The sequence below is a fragment of the Lactuca saligna genome, chromosome 2, assembly GCF_052625555.1.
Source record: "Lactuca saligna cultivar CGN05327 chromosome 2, ASM5262555v1, whole genome shotgun sequence".
NCBI classification, from domain to species: domain Eukaryota; kingdom Viridiplantae; phylum Streptophyta; class Magnoliopsida; order Asterales; family Asteraceae; genus Lactuca; species Lactuca saligna.
This window is the reverse complement of record NC_136418.1, coordinates 152,102,231-152,122,734: the sequence shown is the minus strand read 5'-3', so window position 1 is coordinate 152,122,734 and position 20,504 is coordinate 152,102,231. Positions and strand designations below refer to the sequence as shown.

General features: G+C 42.3%; 3 protein-coding genes across 3 annotated transcripts; 2 read left to right on the top strand and 1 right to left on the bottom strand.

Annotated features, from left to right (window-relative positions):
* Nucleotides 1-3,795: 3,795 nt before the first annotated feature.
* Nucleotides 3,796-4,497, top strand: LOC145032137 (uncharacterized). Its single transcript, XM_078980838.1, has 3 exons — nucleotides 3,796-4,062; nucleotides 4,128-4,248; nucleotides 4,343-4,497. The coding sequence occupies exons 1-3, from the start codon at nucleotides 3,926-3,928 to the stop codon at nucleotides 4,385-4,387; spliced, it is 303 nt and encodes a 100-aa protein (XP_078836964.1). The 5' UTR covers nucleotides 3,796-3,925; the 3' UTR covers nucleotides 4,388-4,497.
* A 20-nt stretch (nucleotides 4,498-4,517) lies between these two features.
* On the bottom strand, nucleotides 4,518-5,156 carry CRR7 (chlororespiratory reduction 7). Its single transcript, XM_078980837.1, has 2 exons — nucleotides 4,927-5,156; nucleotides 4,518-4,850 (listed from the first exon to the last, which is right to left on the bottom strand). Exons 1-2 carry the CDS (start codon nucleotides 5,095-5,097, stop codon nucleotides 4,581-4,583), a joined length of 441 nt encoding a protein of 146 aa, XP_078836963.1. The 5' UTR covers nucleotides 5,098-5,156; the 3' UTR covers nucleotides 4,518-4,580.
* A 56-nt stretch (nucleotides 5,157-5,212) lies between these two features.
* LOC145032135 (uncharacterized) lies at nucleotides 5,213-7,425 on the top strand. Its single transcript, XM_078980836.1, has 3 exons — nucleotides 5,213-5,488; nucleotides 5,886-6,723; nucleotides 6,803-7,425. Exons 2-3 carry the CDS (start codon nucleotides 5,921-5,923, stop codon nucleotides 6,987-6,989), a joined length of 990 nt encoding a protein of 329 aa, XP_078836962.1. The 5' UTR covers nucleotides 5,213-5,488; nucleotides 5,886-5,920; the 3' UTR covers nucleotides 6,990-7,425.
* The last annotated feature ends 13,079 nt before the right edge of the window (nucleotides 7,426-20,504 follow it).

Below are 20,504 nucleotides of genomic sequence, written 5' to 3'. Positions count from 1 at the left end.
CTAATTAAATAATATGATTTCTCAATTAATATATTATTCTTATAATATATTAATAATCCATAATTATCTTCTTTCTCTATAATTCATCATATCAGTTGTTATGGTGAAGGCAACCCAAAAGGACCATGTTTATAATCAGATCAAGTACATACCAAAATAGTTATGGGCTTAGACACCTAATCTAACAATGCTAATAGACCAATATCTCATAATCAACGAGGCCCAGTTATGTCCCATCTATAGCCCAATTTTCCAAATTAGGCCCAAGTCCTTTACATGGGCCTTATCTTAAAACTCATCCAATTATTTTGGTCCATTTACTTGTTCTTGGATAGGTCATCAATAGTCCAATCACCAAGGCACAATAGGAAGGCCCAAATCAAATTAGGGTTTTCACATGAAATAACGATTAGGGTTAAGTGTTCCTACTTAACCCATTAAGGACTTAATCCATTGAGTCCAATATTGCCTTTTGTTAATTTGCAAATGATTATTAATTAACATTTTTAGTTTAGTAATTAATTTAAGTGTTGATCCCGATAAATCCCCAAAATTAGGGTTTCATGACATTAGGGTTTTCCAAACCCTACTTAAGGTTTCCAACCCAATACTAGCCCATTAGTAACATGATTGGGATTTTAAGTCAATTGGGGCTTCATTGGGCCCATTAGGGTTTCATTAGGCCCATTCTGTCCAAGCATGTCAAACGAGTCAAAACGCAAACGAGGCACACCGCCACCCAACACGGCGGCTGGTGGCGACAGGAGGCGGTTGCCACCACCTTACGGCGGTGGTTATGATTTTTCTTTTGTTTATTCCTACCCTATTACACTTTTACAATGCAAATCTCAAATAACACACTCACGCGCACTAAGTTAAACACACACACACGTACACACACACAACCACCTTGTGGTGGCCGGTGGTGGTAAATGGTGGCAGCCACTACCTCACGGTGGTGGTGGTGGTGGTGATTGTTCTCGTGGATTCCGGCCAAACAAAGGCCATACAACATCAAACCAACAAAATACATTCACAAACTATAACTCACACACATAGCCACCACCAAACAGCGGCTGGTGGTTGCAGAAAAGGGAACAATGACAACAACCACCATGGTTGACAGTCATGGTGGTTCTTTTCCACTTCTGGCCGACCAAACGCACACACACGCCAGTATATTCTGCAATACACATCCATACACGAGTATAAACGACCCACCTCGTTTGTACTTCAGTCTTGGAAGAGGAGGACGGTGGCGGAGGGATAACGAACGATTGGCAGCACGAAACAGCGACGATGGTGGTGACTATGTCTTCCACCGTTTCAGCGCAACAGGGGCAACAAATCTTGGTGGTTCACAAGCCACACCATCGCTTCCTGTTGCCGGCACTAGCGGTTGGAGGTTCGTAAGGTGGTGGATGAAGGCTTCCATGGCGACGATGAAGACTGAAGGGCAGTCTAACGAGCAACGATGGCAGCCACGCACACAACTTCGTTTTCCCGATGTTAGGATGAGCGAGTGGTGGTTGCTCCGGTGGTTTAGGACCCCAACCGAGGTGGTGTGCGACTTGACGGCAATGGAGGGTGTAGTAGCGTCGGAGATTGGAGGAAAGGGGGGGGGGGTGACGGTTGGAGAGAGGTTGAAGGGAGAGTGGCAGTTGGTGTTTGAAAGTAGGGTTAGGGTTAGGAATGCATGTCTAATGCATTTATACGCACCTATCCCATCTTAATCTTTGACCCTATTGACACTTCCAGTCCCTCCTTATCCTTCTTATTTCAAATTAAACCCCAAAATTTACCATTTACCCCCCTGCTCCTATAAATCCTTCTAGAATAAGTCTGAAAGTTACCAATTACACCCTACCTTCTAAAACCATTTTCAAAATAAATCATGAAATTACACTTTAACCCCGAAACGGACATCCCGATAATTATTAATTGATTTTGGGGCTATAATAATATAAAATAATAATAAAAGTTGCTTCTCGGGGTTTCGAGTTTATTATTTAATTATTTTATTTTAAATAAGATGTTACAACACAGACATTGAGAAGGAAAAGGCGATGCATGAAGAAAAAGATGTTGAAAAAAAAAACGTTGGTGGAGGTGATATTGGTGAGTGTGCTTACACAATCTAATGGACCCAACAAAGAATCTAAGACATCCAAATCAAACGGTTACACAAACTACTTTAATCTTAATTCGAACCAAATAAGTGGATACTCTAAATGAAAATTAAATCAACATTAAATAAGTCCCAAATTAATTGTTCTAAATTGATATGAACAACTTGAAATAATTTTATCAACTCAACTATTTTATGTCATATATCGTCAACCCAAAAAAGTCTGAAATAAATATAATTTCTAAAATGTCATATTTTAGACTATTTTACGTCAAACTTCACCAATTTTGAAACAAATATTATTACTCCGGAATAATTTGTTCCGAACATTGGTTATTTTTTTTAATGAGATAAATATGGTTAATATTGTTCGTTACCTAGTAAATTTCCATGCACATTAATCTTTAGAATGTAGTGGTTTCACTAATATTTGACTGTAGCGGTTTCACTAATAAGGACACCGTCCCCCTATATCCCAAAAAGCTTTGGCGTGTGCCCTTTTTTGCAAAATCGTCCAAGATATGGAAGTCAACTTCGATATGACTGTCAGACAGAAAGCAGTCTTTGAGTGTCTGCGGGCGCCTCATGCTCAGGATTTTCTGCTAACTATCCCTATTGATGGTCTTGGCTAGCATATGTCTCATGTGGAGTACCGAACTATCCTTCGTTACCGCCTCATGATTCTCATATTCCCAACTGACGAGATATGCCCAGTTTGTCGCAAGGCATGTTTGGATACCTTTGGGGAACACGCGGTTCATTGTAGAGAGCTCCTTGGTTTCAAGTATAGACATGATGTGGTTCGGAATGTTCTCTTTGATGCTTGTCGGCGTGCTGGTATATCTGTGAAGAAAGAAGTGCCAGTGACCTTTTTGACGGACCCGCAGGATGGCAGGTCCACACTTAGACCGGCTGACATTTTGGTCTTTGGATTGATAGGAGAGAAGCATGCGTGCGTGGATCTTACTGGTGTATCTCCTCTCGTTGGTTTGGGGAGCGGAGGTTTCACAGTTGGGCATGCCGCTTTGAAAGCCGTTGCGTGCAAAGTGGTAAAGCACGACAATGCATGTAGAGAAAATCAACATGTGTTTGTTCCTTTTGCATTCGATACATTTGGTTTTCTCGCACCAGAGGCGGTGGAGCTCCTTAACAGAGTCCAACGAGTCATACATTCTAATGTCATATCTCCTAGATCCACAAATGTTGTTTTCAAAAAAATAAGTTTTGCCATCCAAAAAAGGCTAACGGCACAGCTTGTTGTCCGTTTACTGATATGCATTGAATTCAATATGCAAACAAAAAAAATGTATAATATATGTTTCAATTTGACCAAACGATTCTAGACCTTTTTTTTTTTGGATAATCTTAACAACATTAATTATTATAAAATAACTTAAAACTTCCCACCCAATCATATATATATATATATATATATATATATATATATATATATATATATATATATATATATATATATATATAATGTTTTTGATATTTTAAGGAAGAATTTATATACGAGATTACTAAAAAGTAAAAATACAATATTAAATGCATAGTTTTGTAGTCAAACATAAAATAAGTCGCAGCCACCATTGGCCCACTAAATTGGACCGTTAAGCACTACCTTGTTCCTCCAACGGTCTACTTATCCTCCGACTTTACCGTCTTCCACACTGACAAAACCCTGAATAAAACCAAACCCTAGCATTTTGATTTCATTTCAACCCTTAAAAAGAGACCTTCCTCCCTCTTATATCTAAACTCAAACACTCGATCATAATTCATAAGTCACCAGCCATGGATCAAAAGTCTCCGTCAACACCACCCCCAATTCAACCACTTCAGATGAATTCTCCATCTCCGGCCGGTGGTTCTGCTAAACTCGCCATCCCTGATCGTCTTACAGTTCCAAAAGCATTCAAATATCCAGAAATGTAAGCGACTATTTCTTTCTCCTTTTTTCAATTCAAAAATTAAATATTTTGGTGGTTTTTTGTAGGTATAAAAGCCCAACTGATCAGATCATGTCCCCTGTTTCAAAAGGACTTCTTGCTAGAACAAAGTCTAACAAATCATCGGGTCTCTTACCACCCTCGTTTACTAAAAATCAACAACACAAGGTAAAACCTCATGATGCACACATGCTTCAGTTGTCATACCTTTGATTATCTTTTGTGCTATGTTAATTGATGTAAGATCCCGTGACACTTGCAGATTCAAGCGTCCAAGTTCCAAGATCTCGGTGCTCTTAAAACTTGATCGATTTGCTCAAATATGGTTTTGGTTAGAAATTATTTGAATCTCATTGTGTTTGATTGAACCTTGTGAAACTGTTTTTAAATGATATAAAGCTTATATATTGATTTATACTCGATTGGACTGAACTGAATGGAGGCAAAACTATGGCATTTAATTGATTTGTAAATTGTAATTGCAAATTGCTTGAATGATTTCATTCCAAACTAACTTCATACCACTGAATCGATCCAACATCTCCATCAATTTCGAGTTCACAAACTGACTTTACAAGGAAGGAAACAGCATCATCAATGGATTCAAATCTTGCAAGATCAGGAGGAAGCGATGTGCCTGGCCAATTTTCTAGCCAGTTCTTCAATCTGACTCTCAGTTCTTCCTCATCTACAAATTCTTCAGCCTTCCCTGGCTCCATTAATACATACGTATCCGTTTCCATGTTTGATCTCCTTCTCCTCGCATTAATCTATTTAAATACTACAAACCGCATATCAACAATCGGTAAAAGAAGAAATATTAGAGAGCAAAAACAAAAACCTTGCCTTCGTTGCGTTTGCGTTCCTATGACGACGTTCAACAATCGGAAATTTTGGGAAACCGGAGTAACTCAAAAATCGAGTTGAAAAACTCGATTTCTGGTGGACAAATGACGGTGTTCTTGCTGAAATTAGCAGATGGTTGGGAAAAAGCTGTTTCTGCATTGCTGCTTCCATGGCTATGGCGTGCAAGAGTGTAGATAAGTGAAAGATATATGAACGCTTTTGAACGGTTAACGTTATGTTATAGAAGAATTCTGTAACTTACATTTTCACCCCTTTATCTTTTGTTTTATTCCTAAAATCATCCCTAAACCTTCTGACAAACAGAAATACCGGTCAAATATGAAAAGAAAAGAGACACATACAGATGAGCGTTTCCTAAATGGGCGCTCAGCCTTCTGTTATTCGATCATCAAACCCTGTTCTTCCCTCTATACAAAACTTTTTCCCCTTTATCTTCTATCTCGTGCCCCGAGGTTTCATCGTTAAAATTTAGGGCAACATTGGTGCTGCCGGCGATCTTAACCCGTAGGGTTCCATCTATAAGGGGAATGTTCATGTTCAAGTAAGTTCAGTTACTCACAAATTTTCGATTTTCCATGTCGTTCTATGAATCATCATTCGTTTCATAACGATGCATGAATCCATTGACGTTTCAAAATTTTCATCTCGTGATTTGATTGTTACGTCTTTGTTCAAATTGCAATCGCGAGAACTGTAAATCGTTGCCACGAAACCAGAGTTTTCCTTCTCATCGTCAATTTTGAAGCCATGCATATATGATCATCATTATATCATAAAATTCATAGAATCTATTTCTCACAGATCCGTAAATGTCTTGATTAACTAGTAGTAAGTTAATTTGAGAAAAAAAATTTGAATTTTAGATTATCATAGGAATGATTATAATTCATGGCTTCATGGACTGATTGATAGCTACGCACACGATTTTCGTTTTACAGCATTAGACATTAGTTTATCTGTTGAACAAAACAAAATGAAACACAAGAACGGGAGTGGTAGCAGTGAACACCTAGATTCGGAGTTTGATGTTACTTACAGCGTCAAAGATGATGACAAGATGGTTGGCCGTGCGTCTTCCTCTTCTTTCTCTTCTTCCTCTTCCTCATCGTCTTCACATCCAATGGAAGTAAATGGTGGTGAAAATGATGTGAAATTCCCAGAATTTGAAGAAAACGAATCTATCTCGCTAAGATCAAATAATACGGAATCAGCAAAAACGAGTTCATCTGGGAGACTAACAGTGAATTTATCATCAATGGCTTCACCACGATTCTCTGATTTCGATACATCAAATGCATCTCCAATACAATCCCCTCCGATCCAAGTGATGGCGCATTCCGATGACTATGATCCAAACAGGATCCCCTCATCTATATTTTCTCCAAAACAGAGTGATGATTCGGAATGGAGTGCAGCGTCGAATGAATCGTTATTCAGTATCCACATGGGGAGCAATAGCTTCTCCATGGATAGTGATTTTTTTATAAGCCAGTCTGGAAAACTTCACTGGCTGGACGATGGATTCGAGTATTCATGTTTTACGCCACATGGCAGTTTGATAAGCCCGATGGTGGAAACAACAGTAGAAGACGAACGGAAGAGTGCCGAAGAGAAGGAAGAACTCCTTGAAACCCTAAATGCATCACCAACCGATTTCGTAAGGGGAAAGGAAAGCTCACCGGATTGGGAGTCCAGTCCAAATTCTAGGGTTCCGACGGAGGGGACTCGTAATTCGGATTCAAGTTCCCAAAGCACTGGTTCATTTGCATTCCCTTTGTAAGTTTCTAATAATCCATGGGTGATACTGATGATTCATGATTTGTAGAATCGAGCTTATGGTGTTTGCTACTCTCAGACTTGCAGAGGGGAGTCCGGTGAAGGAAGAAGCTGGAAAACCTCAGTCACCATCATCAACGCCGCCAACGCCTGCTGGAGCAGCGGAGGCAGAAACTACACCACCGCCTGCAGCTCCCGCCACAACCCCTAAAGCTGGTGGCAACCAATGGTTCAATTGCTTCTCATGTTTCCCAATTTGTTGTTGACGAGACACGATTGAATGAGAAAATTCAAGGACTTGCCCACCTGTTTTCGAGATCTCGATAGCCCAACTGCGCCGATTTAACAAATCAGATCCTCTTTGTAATGAATAAGAAGCTAAGGTATTTATTATATACATGCAGATTTTTATCTTCTAAAAATGTTTTAGAGGATAAAATCTTATATTATGTTCCTTGGCTCATTTTAGCACTTTTTGATGCTAATAAAATGAGGTCGACTTTTATTTTGGGTATACGATAATCTGATCACTGTTTGGGTTTGTACTAGTTGTATCTTCAACTTATACGAGTATCCCTTGTGTCCGTTTTAAATTACCACTAATAGGCATTTGGCCTGTTAGCATGGTGAAATGTTCGTGTGAGGATTCAAATTTCATTGGCACATATGCACAATTCAAGTGTAGTTTACGAGTATGTGCGTCGCCATTTTAATAAAAAGAAATGTGAAACAAAACAGCATATCCGTACGACGGTAAATGGATATCGGATACAAATAAATATCCTTTTAAAATTCTTTCTAACACATACGAATTCTTTCTAACACATACGAGTATCAACATTTAAGGGTTTATCTTTTTAATCGCTTAATTTTTTTTTATAACTTTATAATGGAACAAAGTTGTAAGCAAACCTGTATTTTTAGTCTTGTTACCTAAACTACAGATAAATATACTACATGACACATATAAAACTGATATTACTAATTTTAAAAGTCAAATCAGCCAACTAATCAAAATTAAAATTCAAGTAAACCAAACTTCTCCATCTTGTCTCCTTTAACGTTTCAAACAATCAATTGAGAAATTCAATCGGAATTTGAGTACAAAATCCGCAAAAACATAATTGTTGATTTGTCTTAAATATGGAAAAACTTTAACCACGTGATTTGCAAAAACCTTCAAGACCTCATTAACAATGGCATCCAGTAAATTCATTTGTAGAGAAATTCCCAAATAGCTCCAAAGAAACGACAGTGGTGGTCTTACCAACAAAAGCAGGAACGGGTGGTGGTGGGGCTGAAACTGCAGCGATGGTAGAAGGGCAACGAAGACATCATGTGGTGTTGGAAACGACGATGACGGATGGTTGCGATGGCAATGGCGGATTTACTGCTTCGTTTACCATTTGCTGATCGAAGAGGGACCAAGGGAAAACAATGGCGGTGATGGAGCATTTGCGGTGGTTGGTTACGAAAAGAGGAGGTGGAGAGTTTGCCACAGTTGACTGTGGTGGTCCTCTTCGCTGGTGAAGTAAGGAGACGAGGGAGAGTGACGTAGGGTGGTGCCTCGTAGCAAGCTCGATATATATATATATATATATATATATATATATATATATATATATATATATATATATATATATACACAAGGTTCTAAAAAGCATGAGGCGTGGCGTGGCGGCAAGGCCAAGCCTCAAGCTTAACGAGTTATGACGAGCCATGATGTTTTTCAAGGCGTAATGTAAGGCGATGATTTTGTATTCATTTGTAATTATATTACCACATAAATATAAATTTATATCAAATATACCTAGTTTTTAAAAATGTTATATCAACAACTAATAACAGAAAGTTAATAAAAAAACACAATACTTGTATGTCCGATTAGAAAAGGTATAAAAAAGAGCAAAAAAAACGTGTCTCAAACGAAAAAAACACGCGCCATAACACGCCATAACGCGCCATGGCACGCCATATCACGCCTTGCCACGCGCCACACCTAACAACAACGTTATGAAGCTTTTCGTAACGGCGACGCCGCGCCTCACGCCATGGCGCGCCTTTTAGAACACTGTGTATATATATATATATATATATATATATATATATATATATATATATATATATATATATATATATATATATATATATATATATATATATATATGAAGGTTTGAAGGGTTCACGACCGTGAACTGATTTCGACATTTGAAGATTTGAAGGGTTTGCGGTCGTGAACTCAAGAATGACAATATTGGATTTGATGAAAAACGCGTTTTAGAGGTTCCACAATAACACCCAAGTGTAGTTTTTGATTATTTTCGGAAGAAAAAGAGGGTATTTTTTGTGTTTGCGGTTGAGAGTTTAGAGAGAGAATAGGTGAGTTTTCGGCCAAAAAAATGTAAATGAGGGGTAGGAGTACATATATATAGGTTGGGTTCATGGTTAGTGGTGGGGCCCACCAACCGTGAACTGGTTTACGGTCGTAAACACCAGACATGCCGGTTTTCGTTGATTTTCAAATAAACTCGGGTTTTCGCACGATTTTGGTTCTGACTCTTATATAAAACTTAATTATATAACTTAAATGATTTTCCAAACCATAAGAATCTGATGGAAACTAAATAAAAAATCAAAATTTATTTAATGGAATCGGCTAACGTTAACGTAAAAATAGTCGAGTTGTCACATATAGTGTGGCTAGGATTAGGGTTACATCCATGTAAACCCTAATGTGAATGACTTTTCATCTTACTTAGTATCCACGAGTTAAAACCTCCATGGACTATCCATGGACTACCATATTGGTTTAGCCAATCCTAAATAACCATAAGCCCACACCATAAGAATGATTGATTTACCAAATCAATCCCCTTATATTTAATTAGTCTCTTTTGATCACTAAAATAATTCCAAATTAATTTTTGGTCAATACTAATTAAATAATATGATTTCATGTTAATATATTAGAACTTATAATATATTAACAAATCACAAATAACCTCTTTTCAAAAGTCTATCCTATCAAATTGTCCGGGTGATATGCAACCCAAATAGACCATGCTACTCTCGGGTCAATTACATACCAATTATAGTTATGAGTTTAGACACCTAATCCAACAGTCTCCCACTTGGATAAGTTTAATAACTATTATTGCAAGTACGACTCCACAACCCGACTAGCAATTGTAGCTCTTAAAAGCCGCCGTCGAATTCTGGACTAGTCAATGACGCGTCCATTAGATAAGGGATCATATATTCCTCTATTCTAGATAGCATATGTACACGAGACATGGATTTTAATCATTCTCTCTATCCATCTATTGTTTCCCGATTTCCGGTTTATGACAACTGACTAATTGAACAAATCAAATCAGTCCAGGCTTGGCCAAGCACTTAGGTGTCATCACTAAATCATCGAGGGTCCCACGGATATCAATTTTATCCACATGGGGTAAAAGGAAAGGATAAACTTCGACCCAAATCTTTGCTTGTACTCACTCATCAAATTACACATAACAATATATTTTATAACACCAAGTGACTGGTGCATTTACATATGACAATGTGCAACCGACTCACAACTACAACTCACATATCTCCGTTTCAAAATCACTCATGATAAAATCCATGAAGTGATTCAGATAAGCGTGGGTTGAATCGAATACTCGAATCTTATTGTAGCACCTGGTTCCTGGTATGTAAATTTTATTTGAGTATTTCCCATTTTAGCCTTGGACTCGGCGAGTCATAGGTCCGACTCGCCGAGTAGGGACGAGACTCAGGACACGTTTAAGTTGGCGACTCGGCGAGTCCATATCCTGGACTCGGCGAGTCCATATCCTGGACTCGGCGAGTCACCGCTGCTGGATGAAACCCTAAATTTCAAGGGTTTGCACCCTATTTAAACCCTCATTTCCGCCCCAAACTCACCCCCATGCACCCTCAGAGCTCCCAACATCGTTTATACCCTTATTTCCTTGAGAGATTGAAGTGTTTTGGTGTGTTCTTGAAGATTTTGAGGAGAAAGAAGAGTAGATCAAGAAGAGGAGAAGGAGGCCAGGCATCTTTGTGTCATCTCAACGTTTTCCTTGAGGTATAGCTCGTTTCCCCTCTGTTTTCAAGCTTGTAGTCTCTTTTAGCTTCATGGAAGTCCTTCTTGAGCCATTCCCCAAGCTTGTTTGTGCATTGTGGGTTGTAATAAGTTGTTAGCCTTTAGACCTAGGCATGATTTAGTCCCCGGAGCTTGGATCTAATGCCTTTATGGGGTCATATTGCATGAAAGCCCTAGATCTACCCCTTTTGGTGCTCTTTGAGCCCTAAAATCCATATTGGTGAATATCTACACGTAAAGTTGGAAACTTTACGTGTGATTTGTGTCTTAGAAGCCCAGATCTATGAATGGCATGGACTGAAATCGAACAAATCGGTGTATTTAACGGATGCATGGCGACGACTCGGCGAGTCGTTCATGTGACTCGGCGAGTCTGCTCGCGAGTCACCGAATTGGTCCCTTTATGTTGTATCGAGTTTGAGCAGTGAGTCACAGGGGGTGACTCGGTGAGTTGGAAGCTGAACTCACCCATGGTAGGACTCGGCGAGTCATGGCCTGGCTCGGCGAGTCCAAGGCAATCTTCATAGATCAAGAACAGACTCGGCGAGTTGTTCATACAACTCGGCGAGTCTAAGCATGAGTGTTCATCGGATGAAGATGAACTCGACGAGTTGTTCATACAACTCGGTGAGTAGGATGAAGAACTTCAATGTCAGTTTAGAAGAAGAACTCGTCGAGTCATAGCCTAACTCGACGAGTAGAATCAGGGACTCAGGACAATCGTCTGGATAGGAACTCAGCGAGTTGGTGAGCCAACTCGGCGAGTCGGGTCAACTGAAAGTTGACTCTGACTTGGACTCAGGGCTAGACCTGGGGTGAAATGGTCATTTTACCCAAAGGACAGTTAGCAGTGTTTGAGTGAGTATGTTGTGGGAATTGCAGCCGGAGGATTTCCGGAGCTGCAGCAGCAGCAGTCAGTCAGTTCCCGATCAGTTCAGCAGCTACTTTGAGGTGAGTTACCTTCCAGTAGTGGTGGGTCTAAGGCCACAATGCCGGTCCACCAGTAGGAGACGTATGATAGATGATTGTCTTTGTGATATCATCTGGGTTTGCTATTACCTGATATGTTATATGCTAGCATGATACGTCATATGCGATAGTAGTAGAGTTCGGTTGTTAGGATCGCAGGGTAGTCAGATACCCCAAAAATGTCTGACAGTATGTGATGATATGTTTGTATGTTGGCCTGTTATGTTATGCGATAGAGGTAGTAGGAGGGGACCAGTCACCGAGGATCGGTTGTTAGGATCGATGGGTAGTCAACACCCCAGAATGGCTTGACATGGGTAGTCAGCACCCCAGAATGGCTTGACACGGGTAGGACGGCACCCCAGAATGGCCGTATGGGTAGGTCGGCACCCCAGAATGGCCGTACGGGGTAGTCAGGCACCCCATAATAGCCTGGCAGTATGCATGTTATGTGTTTGTATGGTATGTGGTACGTTGGGGGAACTCACTAAGCTTTGTGCTTACGTTTTACAGTTTTGTTTTCAGGTACCTCTTCACCGAAGGGGAAGGAGCTGGCGCGGTAGCGGCACATCATGCACACACTCTGGTTTCCGCATTTACGAGATTCACTAGGATTTGTACTCTGATATTTTGATGGGTTGTATGGTTTGGCTTTTAGACATGGTTTACGTTATGTTATGGTTTGATCAAACAATGTTTTTAATTGCTAATGTTTTCTAAAGTAATGTTTTCGAACGAAATTTTTGGACGTGAAAATTGGGTCGTTACAAGTTGGTATCAGAGCCCTGGTTTGAGGGATTCGGACTCACCTTCGGAGGTGTCTGAGCTCAAATATAGGGATTAAAAGAATTTTTTTTTTAAAAGAAAATGGTTTCTAACAAGGATAAAAGAGTTTAAGAAAGAACAAAAGTGTGTGTGATGTGCGCGACCGGCCGAGCTCAAGTAAGTATTCCCCAAAGTACCCATACCAGTTTATGTTATGTTTATCAGCTTTTATAGAACAACATGCTAGAATAGGACTAAGGATCTAGGAATGATGCCTTATGTGCCTGCCTTATGTGTTCCACCTATATGTGAATTGCATGCTTGTATAGTGTAGACAGCGGTAGGGTAGCCTATTAGGGTATGCCTGGTAGTATGAGCTAACACGGTGTGCTAGTTCAGTTCCTCTCTATGAGAGTGGAATTGTTTGAAGTCGTTTCCCTTGTCCGAATGTTGCTTGCTTCGTGCTACGTGGGACTCCGAATAATGGGAATTAGCCATTAGGCGAATACGTCACACCACATGTGATCAGAGTTGAATAATCTTAGAGTACCGGATTTGATCCTACTGCGCAGCTCTTGTTTGAGTCCAACCGTTGTAGGGACGAGTCGGGTAATCGAAGGATTATCTGAGTCTCGTCGTATGTGATGGTGTTCGGGTGATGGCTAATTGGCATTACAAGGAGGCTTGCAGAAGCTGAGGATTGAATCGAGTAGAGCCGGAGATTTCCCTAGGGCGTGCCTGGGATGAGTATAGTAGTAACCAGCCTTAGTGTAAGGGATCTGTTGGAGTCGAGGCAGTCCTTGATGAAGGTACGGATAGATGTGGAAGGTAGTATGGGCCCGTACTACTGAAAGTAGAGGATCCGTACCCGAACCAAGGAAGGCCAAGACAAGACCAGGGAACTTGTAAGTAGCTATGATCCCTCAGGGAGCACCAGTATATCTAATGATGTTATGATATTGATATGTGCTCCGTGTGTATACATATGAATTAGGATCATTCCATGTGAACGACATCCCAGTTCAGGTATTGTTCGACTCGGGTGCATCTTGATCATTCGTTTCTCTTGCGCTTAGCAAGAGGTTTCATGAGACTTCAGGCGAGTTAGATTGCCCGTTAGAGGTAGAGATTGCTGATGATCGATCGGTGCGAGCATCGATGGTGTTTCGAGATTGTGTTCTGCGACTGTTTGAGGAGCGTTACCTGGTAGACTTGGTTCCCATTCCATTGCGTGGGAACAAGGTGATTATTGGCATGGATTGGTTGAGCCCTAATGGGGTGGTGATAGACTGCGCGCAACAGCTAGTGTGAGTCAGGACCCCAAGCGGGGGAGAGTTAGTGATTCATGGCGAAAGGCCGCAGTGTGGACCCACTGTATGTTCAGCAGCGAGGGCTAGGCGCTATCTTCAGTAGGGATGCGCGGGATATGTCGCGTATGTGATGGATACCCGGGAGGCGGGTAAGGCGACCGTGAGCGAGGTTCTGGTGGTTCGAGATTTTGCAGATGTTTTCCCGGAGGAACTACCCGAGATACCTTCGGAGCGACAGGTGGAGTTCAGGATTGACCTTATTCCCGGTGCGGCTCTGATAGCCAAAGCACCGTATCGGTTGGCTCCTCCCGAGATGCAGGAGTTGTCTACGCAGCTGCAGGAGCTGCTAGACAAGGGATTCATTCGTCCGAGCAGTTCGCCTTGGGGAGCCCCGATTCTATTTGTGAAGAAGAAGGATGGGTCGCATCGGATGTGTATAGATTACCGGGAGTTGAACAAGGTGACGGTGAAGAACCGTTACCCACTCCCGAGGATTGATGACCTCTTTGACCAGCTTCAGGGAGCATCTTGGTTCTCCAAGATTGCCTTGCGTTCGGGTTATCATCAGATGAGAGTCAGGGAGGAGGATATGCAAAAGACCGCGTTTCGGACACGTTATGGCCACTATGAGTTTGTGGTGATGCCGTTTGGGCTCACCAATGCTCCTGCCGCGTTCATGGATCTCATGAACCGCGTTTGCAGACCGATGTTGGATCGGTCTGTGATAGTCTTTATCGATGACATCTTGGTTTATTCCAAGACTCAGGAGGAGCATGAGGAGCATCTGAGGGAGGTGTTGGAGACCCTGAGGAGGGAGAGATTGTATGCCAAGTTCTCCAAGTGTGAGTTCTGGCTACGCAAGGTGCAATTTCTTGGGCACCTCGTCAACCAGAACGGGATTCTGGTCGATCCGGCCAAGGTCGAGGCCGTGATGAGATGGGAGGTTCCGAAGTCTCCATCTGAGATTCGGAGTTTCCTGGGATTAGCGGGCTAATATCGGAGATTTATCTAGGATTTCTCCAAGATAGTTGTACCCCGGACGCGGCTGACGAAGAAAGTCGTGGTCTTTCGGTGGGGACCCGAGCAACAGGCTGCATTTGAGATGCTGAGACAGAAATTGTGTGAGGCGCCGATCCTAGCCCTGCCAGAGGGCGTAGAGGATTTTGTGGTTTACTGTGATGCGTCCATTTCAGGGTTGGGCACAGTTCTGATGCAGAGGGGGCATGTCGTTGCCTACGCTTCGAGGCAGCTCAAGCCTCACGAGGCGAACTACCCGACACACGATTTAGAGTTGGGGGCCGTGGTCTTTGCCCTCAAGATTTGGCGACATTACCTCTACGGGGTTCGTTGTACCATCTACACGGACCACAAGAGTCTGAGGTATCTCGTGGACCAGTCGAATCTGAACATGAGGCAGCGTCGGTGGTTGGATGTGGTGAAGGATTATGATTGCGAGATCCTTTACCACCCGGGGAAGGCCAACGTGGTGGCCGATGCGCTTAGCCGTAAGGCGGCGCCGATCAGGGACGTATGCATGAGGATGACCATAGTGACTCCCCTATTGGAGCGGATTCGGGAGGCTCAACAGAAGGCTATCAAGGAGGAGCATCGGAAGAGCGAGCGCGTGGTGGGTCAGGTGCATCCTTTGATTATGATAGCCGGGGTCTATTGACACTACACCATAGGGTGTGGGTGCCGTATCACGGGGGCGTCCGCCAGATTATGATGGATGAGGCGCACAAGTCCCGATTCTCTATTCATCCCGGGGCGACGAAGATGTATAGGGATCTCCGTCTGAACTATTGGTGGCCCTGCATGAAGTGGGATGTCGCATGGTACGTTGAGCGGTGCTTGACCTGCAGGAAGGTCAAGGCCGAACATCAGAGACTGCATGGTAAGATGCAGCCGTTGGACATTCCACTGTGGAAATGGGAAGACATCACCATGGATTTTATTACAAAGCTTCCCAGGACTGCGCGTGGAGTGGATTCGATTTGGGTCATCGTGGACCGACTGACCAAGAGTGCTCACTTTATTCCGATTCAGGATAGCATATCGGCCGATATCTATATCAGGGAGATCGTGGCGCGGCACGGGGTGCCGGTATCGGTGATCTCGGACAGGGATGTGCGTTTCACTTCCAGATTTTGGAAGAAGTTTCATGACGAGTTGGGCACTCGATTGCATTTTAGCACCGCCTTTCACCCGCAGACGTATGGTCAGAGTGAGCGGACCATCCAGACTTTGGAGGACATGTTGCGGGCGTGTGTGTTAGATTTCGGTGGTAGCTGGGATACCTATCTTCCCCTGGCTGAGTTCTCATACAACAACAACTGCCACGCGAGTATTGACCAACCACCATTCGAGATGTTGTACGGGCGGAGGTGCAGAACCCCGATATGCTGGGGTGAAGTTGGCCAGAGAGTCATGGGAAGCACCGAGGTGGTGCTCGAGACGACCGAGAGGATCCAGCAGGTTCGGAGCAGACTTCAGACTGCTCAGAGTCGGCAGAAAAGTTACGCCGACAAGCATCGATCCGACTTGGAGTACCAAGTCGGGGATATGGTTCTCCTGAAAGTGTCGCCTTGGAAAGGCATCATTCGATTCAGGAAGCGGGGCAAGTTGGTCCCAAGATTCATCGGACCGTTCAGGGTTGTAGCCCGGGTGGGCAAGGTGGCTTATAGGCTGGATCTGCCAGCCGAGCTCAGTCAGATCCACAGCACTTTCCATGTTTCTCAACTGTGGAAGTGCCTAGTGGACGATTCAGCGGTAGTACCGTTGGAGGATATTCAGGTTGATGACAGCTTGAATGACATTGAGCGCCCAGTTGCAATACTCGACAGGAAGTCGAAGGATTTGAGGAACAAGAGGGTAGAACTAGTGAAGGTGCAATAGCAGCACCGCAAGCGTTCGGAATGGACTTGGGAGCCGATGGACGAGATGATGGAGCATTACCCCGAGCTGTTTCAGGATCGAGCAGCAGACTTCGAGGACGAAGTCTAAAATAAGTGGGGGAGATTTGTAGCACCTGGTTCCTGGTATGTAAATTTTATTTGAGTATTTCCCATTTTAGCCTTGGACTCGGCGAGTCATAGGTCCGACTCGCCGAGTAGGGACGAGACTCAGGACACGTTTAAGTTGGCGACTCGGCGAGTCCATATCCTGGACTCGGCGAGTCCATATCCTGGACTCGGCGAGTCACCGCTGCTGGATGAAACCCTAAATTTCAAGGGTTTGCACCCTATTTAAACCCTCATTTCCGCCCCAAACTCACCCCCATTCACCCTCAGAGCTCCCAACATCGTTTATACCCTTATTTCCTTGAGAGATTGAAGTGTTTTGGTGTGTTCTTGAAGATTTTGAGGAGAAAGAAGAGTAGATCAAGAAGAGGAGAAGGAGGCCAGGCATCTTTGTGTCATCTCAACGTTTTCCTTGAGGTATAGCTCGTTTCCCCTCTGTTTTCAAGCTTGTAGTCTCTTTTAGCTTCATGGAAGTCCTTCTTGAGCCATTCCCCAAGCTTGTTTGTGCATTGTGGGTTGTAATAAGTTGTTAGCCTTTAGACCTAGGCATGATTTAGTCCCCGGAGCTTGGATCTAATGCCTTTATGGGGTCATATTGCATGAAAGCCCTAGATCTACCCCTTTTGGTGCACTTTGAGCCCTAAAATCCATATTGGTGAATATCTACACGTAAAGTTGGAAACTTTACGTGTGATTTGTGTCTTAGAAGCCCAGATCTATGAATGGCATGGACTGAAATCGAACAAATCGGTGTATTTAACGGATGCATGGCGACGACTCGGCGAGTCGTTCATGTGACTCGGCGAGTCTGCTCGCGAGTCACCGAATTGGTCCCTTTATGTTGTATCGAGTTTGAGCAGTGAGTCACAGGGGGTGACTCGGTGAGTTGGAAGCTGAACTCACCCATGGTAGGACTCGGCGAGTCATGGCCTGGCTCGGCGAGTCCAAGGCAATCTTCATAGATCAAGAACAGACTCGGCGAGTTGTTCATACAACTCGGCGAGTCTAAGCATGAGTGTTCATCGGATGAAGATGAACTCGACGAGTTGTTCATACAACTCGGCGAGTAGGATGAAGAACTTCAATGTCAGTTTAGAAGAAGAACTCGTCGAGTCATAGCCTAACTCGACGAGTAGAATCAGGGACTCAGGACAATCGTCTGGATAGGAACTCAGCGAGTTGGTGAGCCAACTCGGCGAGTCGGGTCAACTGAAAGTTGACTCTGACTTGGACTCAGGGCTAGACCTGGGGTGAAATGGTCATTTTACCCAAAGGACAGTTAGCAGTGTTTGAGTGAGTATGTTGTGGGAATTGCAGCCGGAGGATTTTCGGAGCTGCAGCAGCAGCAGTCAGTCAGTTCCTGATCAGTTCAGCAGCTACTTTGAGGTGAGTTACCTTCCAGTAGTGGTGGGTCTAAGGCCACAATGCCAGTCCACCAGTAGGAGACGTATGATAGATGATTGTCTTTGTGATATCATCTGGGTTTGCTATTACCTGATATGTTATATGCTAGCATGATACGTCATATGCGATAGTAGTAGAGTTCGGTTGTTAGGATCGCAGGGTAGTCAGATACCCCAGAAATGTCTGACAGTATGTGATGATATGTTTGTATGTTGGCCTGTTATGTTATGCGATAGAGGTAGTAGGAGGGGACCAGTCACCGAGGATCGGTTGTTAGGATCGATGGGTAGTCAACACCCCAGAATGGCTTGACATGGGTAGTCAGCACCCCAGAATGGCTTGACACGGGTAGGACGGCACCCCAGAATGGCCGTATGGGTAGGTCGGCACCCCAGAATAGCCGTACGGGGTAGTCAGGCACCCCAGAATAGCCTGGCAGTATGCATGTTATGTGTTTGTATGGTATGTGGTACGTTGGGGGAACTCACTAAGCTTTGTGCTTACGTTTTATAGTTTTGTTTTCAGGTACCTCTTCACCGAATGGGAAGGAGCTGGCGCGGTAGCAGCACATCATGCACACACTCTGGTTTCCGCATTTACGAGATTCACTGGGATTTGTACTCTGATATTTTGATGGGTTGTATGGTTTGGCTTTTAGACATGGTTTACGTTATGTTATGGTTTGATCAAACAATGTTTTTAATTGCTAATGTTTTCTAAAGTAACGTTTTCGAACGAAATTTTCGGACGTGAAAATTGGGTCGTTACACTTATTCCAGGAGTACTCATGAACACTGTAGCTATGTCTAAAACACCTAGACAAACTACAAACCCATTCGTGACAGTCTTGCCTCAATACATACTTCCAAAGTATGATAGATTGTGGATGGTTTGAATAACATATTTATTCGGGAAATCAAAACATACAAAGTGAAAAACAAGAATAATACTAATCCTATATGGCCCCAAAACTTTTGAATTCAATATTGATTACTCATTATTTATTGTATAATGTTTTGATTTATTAACTTAATAATTGAATTAAAACAATAGTTATTCCGTGCTCCAAGCATGCACACCATGTTTGTCTATGGTCCTGACTTTGTGAAATAGATCAATTGAAAACATTTCAATGATGCTCATTTCACAATTCCAAATCTTTATTGCAAGTGTAAGAATTCCAAATTCTTGTCACTACTAAACTATCATGTAATGCAACCTTTGTAATGTCATGGTACCAAAAGTCATAAAGACTTGACCAACGATATTAAAAAACTTTTCACTAGAGATTGTTAACAAAACAATTCCAAGGAAGCGAAGTCTCAAATTCAAAGTACATTCCTTTGAACATCTTTCTTGCATAAAAGTTTTTAACTTTCTCATGTATTCTTAATCTCCAACTCCCAATATGGAAACATTCCACATCTTGCCATACGACAACTCATTATTAATAAAATATTGTCTATTCATAATAATGTTAATATGATCCATCCATTACTATACTTCCAACTATCCTTAAGCGACCAATCATTGGCGAACCTTAGATTGTCTTTAACAGTTGTTAACCACTTTAGTCATATCCTGTTCTAGTCCCTTTTCCCTCTCAATGCCCTATGCATTTGGAAAACTTAGAACACGAGAATATTATAGCATATGCAATCGATGCTATACCCAAAGCATATGGGATGCGATTCATAATGTCTAACATAAAGACACGATACTTGATCAGTCTTTTTCTATAATATCTCTATTTGCCATGTTCTCACAATTCGAATTGTGGAGAGGGATGTTGTAATCATAATCAAATTTTGAGAACGCAATTAACATTTCCATATATAGAATTTCATTATCTTGAACCATTCAAACATAATATTCACATATATTTTACTAAATTTGATTAAAAAAATCAATCTAATAAATGAAGTATAATTTCCTCTCCCTTAATTATAGCAAAACAACTTTTCAAACTTTACAACTTTGCGATTTGAAACCTTTGTTTTCTATAATTAACATTGCTAATTTGCAACATTTACCATAATAATTATGCTCCCACTAGCGTAATAATTATTATCTTACTAGCATAACACTTATGCTCCCACTAGCTTTGACATGTATTCAGAAATCAGTTGTACTTCTAGAAATCAATACTTATTGACTTCCTTTCCCTAGTTCAGATTTCTGATACAAGATGCTTCGATA

What these genes read in the sequence shown, in the direction of transcription:
- LOC145032137 (XM_078980838.1), top strand. Translation starts at nt 3,926, where the DNA reads ATGGATCAAAAGTCTCCGTCAACACCACCCCCAATTCAACCACTTCAG. An exon ending in GCATTCAAATATCCAGAAAT is followed by an intron (nt 4,063 to 4,127) that starts GTAAGCGACTAT and finishes GGTTTTTTGTAG; the next exon opens with GTATAAAAGCCCAACTGATC. An exon ending in CTAAAAATCAACAACACAAG is followed by an intron (nt 4,249 to 4,342) that starts GTAAAACCTCAT and finishes TGACACTTGCAG; the next exon opens with ATTCAAGCGTCCAAGTTCCA.
- CRR7 (XM_078980837.1), bottom strand. Translation starts at nt 5,097, where the DNA reads ATGGAAGCAGCAATGCAGAAACAGCTTTTTCCCAACCATCTGCTAATT. An exon ending in GGAACGCAAACGCAACGAAG is followed by an intron (nt 4,851 to 4,926) that starts GCAAGGTTTTTG and finishes GTATTTAAATAG; the next exon opens with ATTAATGCGAGGAGAAGGAG.
- LOC145032135 (XM_078980836.1), top strand. Translation starts at nt 5,921, where the DNA reads ATGAAACACAAGAACGGGAGTGGTAGCAGTGAACACCTAGATTCGGAG. An exon ending in GGTTCATTTGCATTCCCTTT is followed by an intron (nt 6,724 to 6,802) that starts GTAAGTTTCTAA and finishes TGCTACTCTCAG; the next exon opens with ACTTGCAGAGGGGAGTCCGG.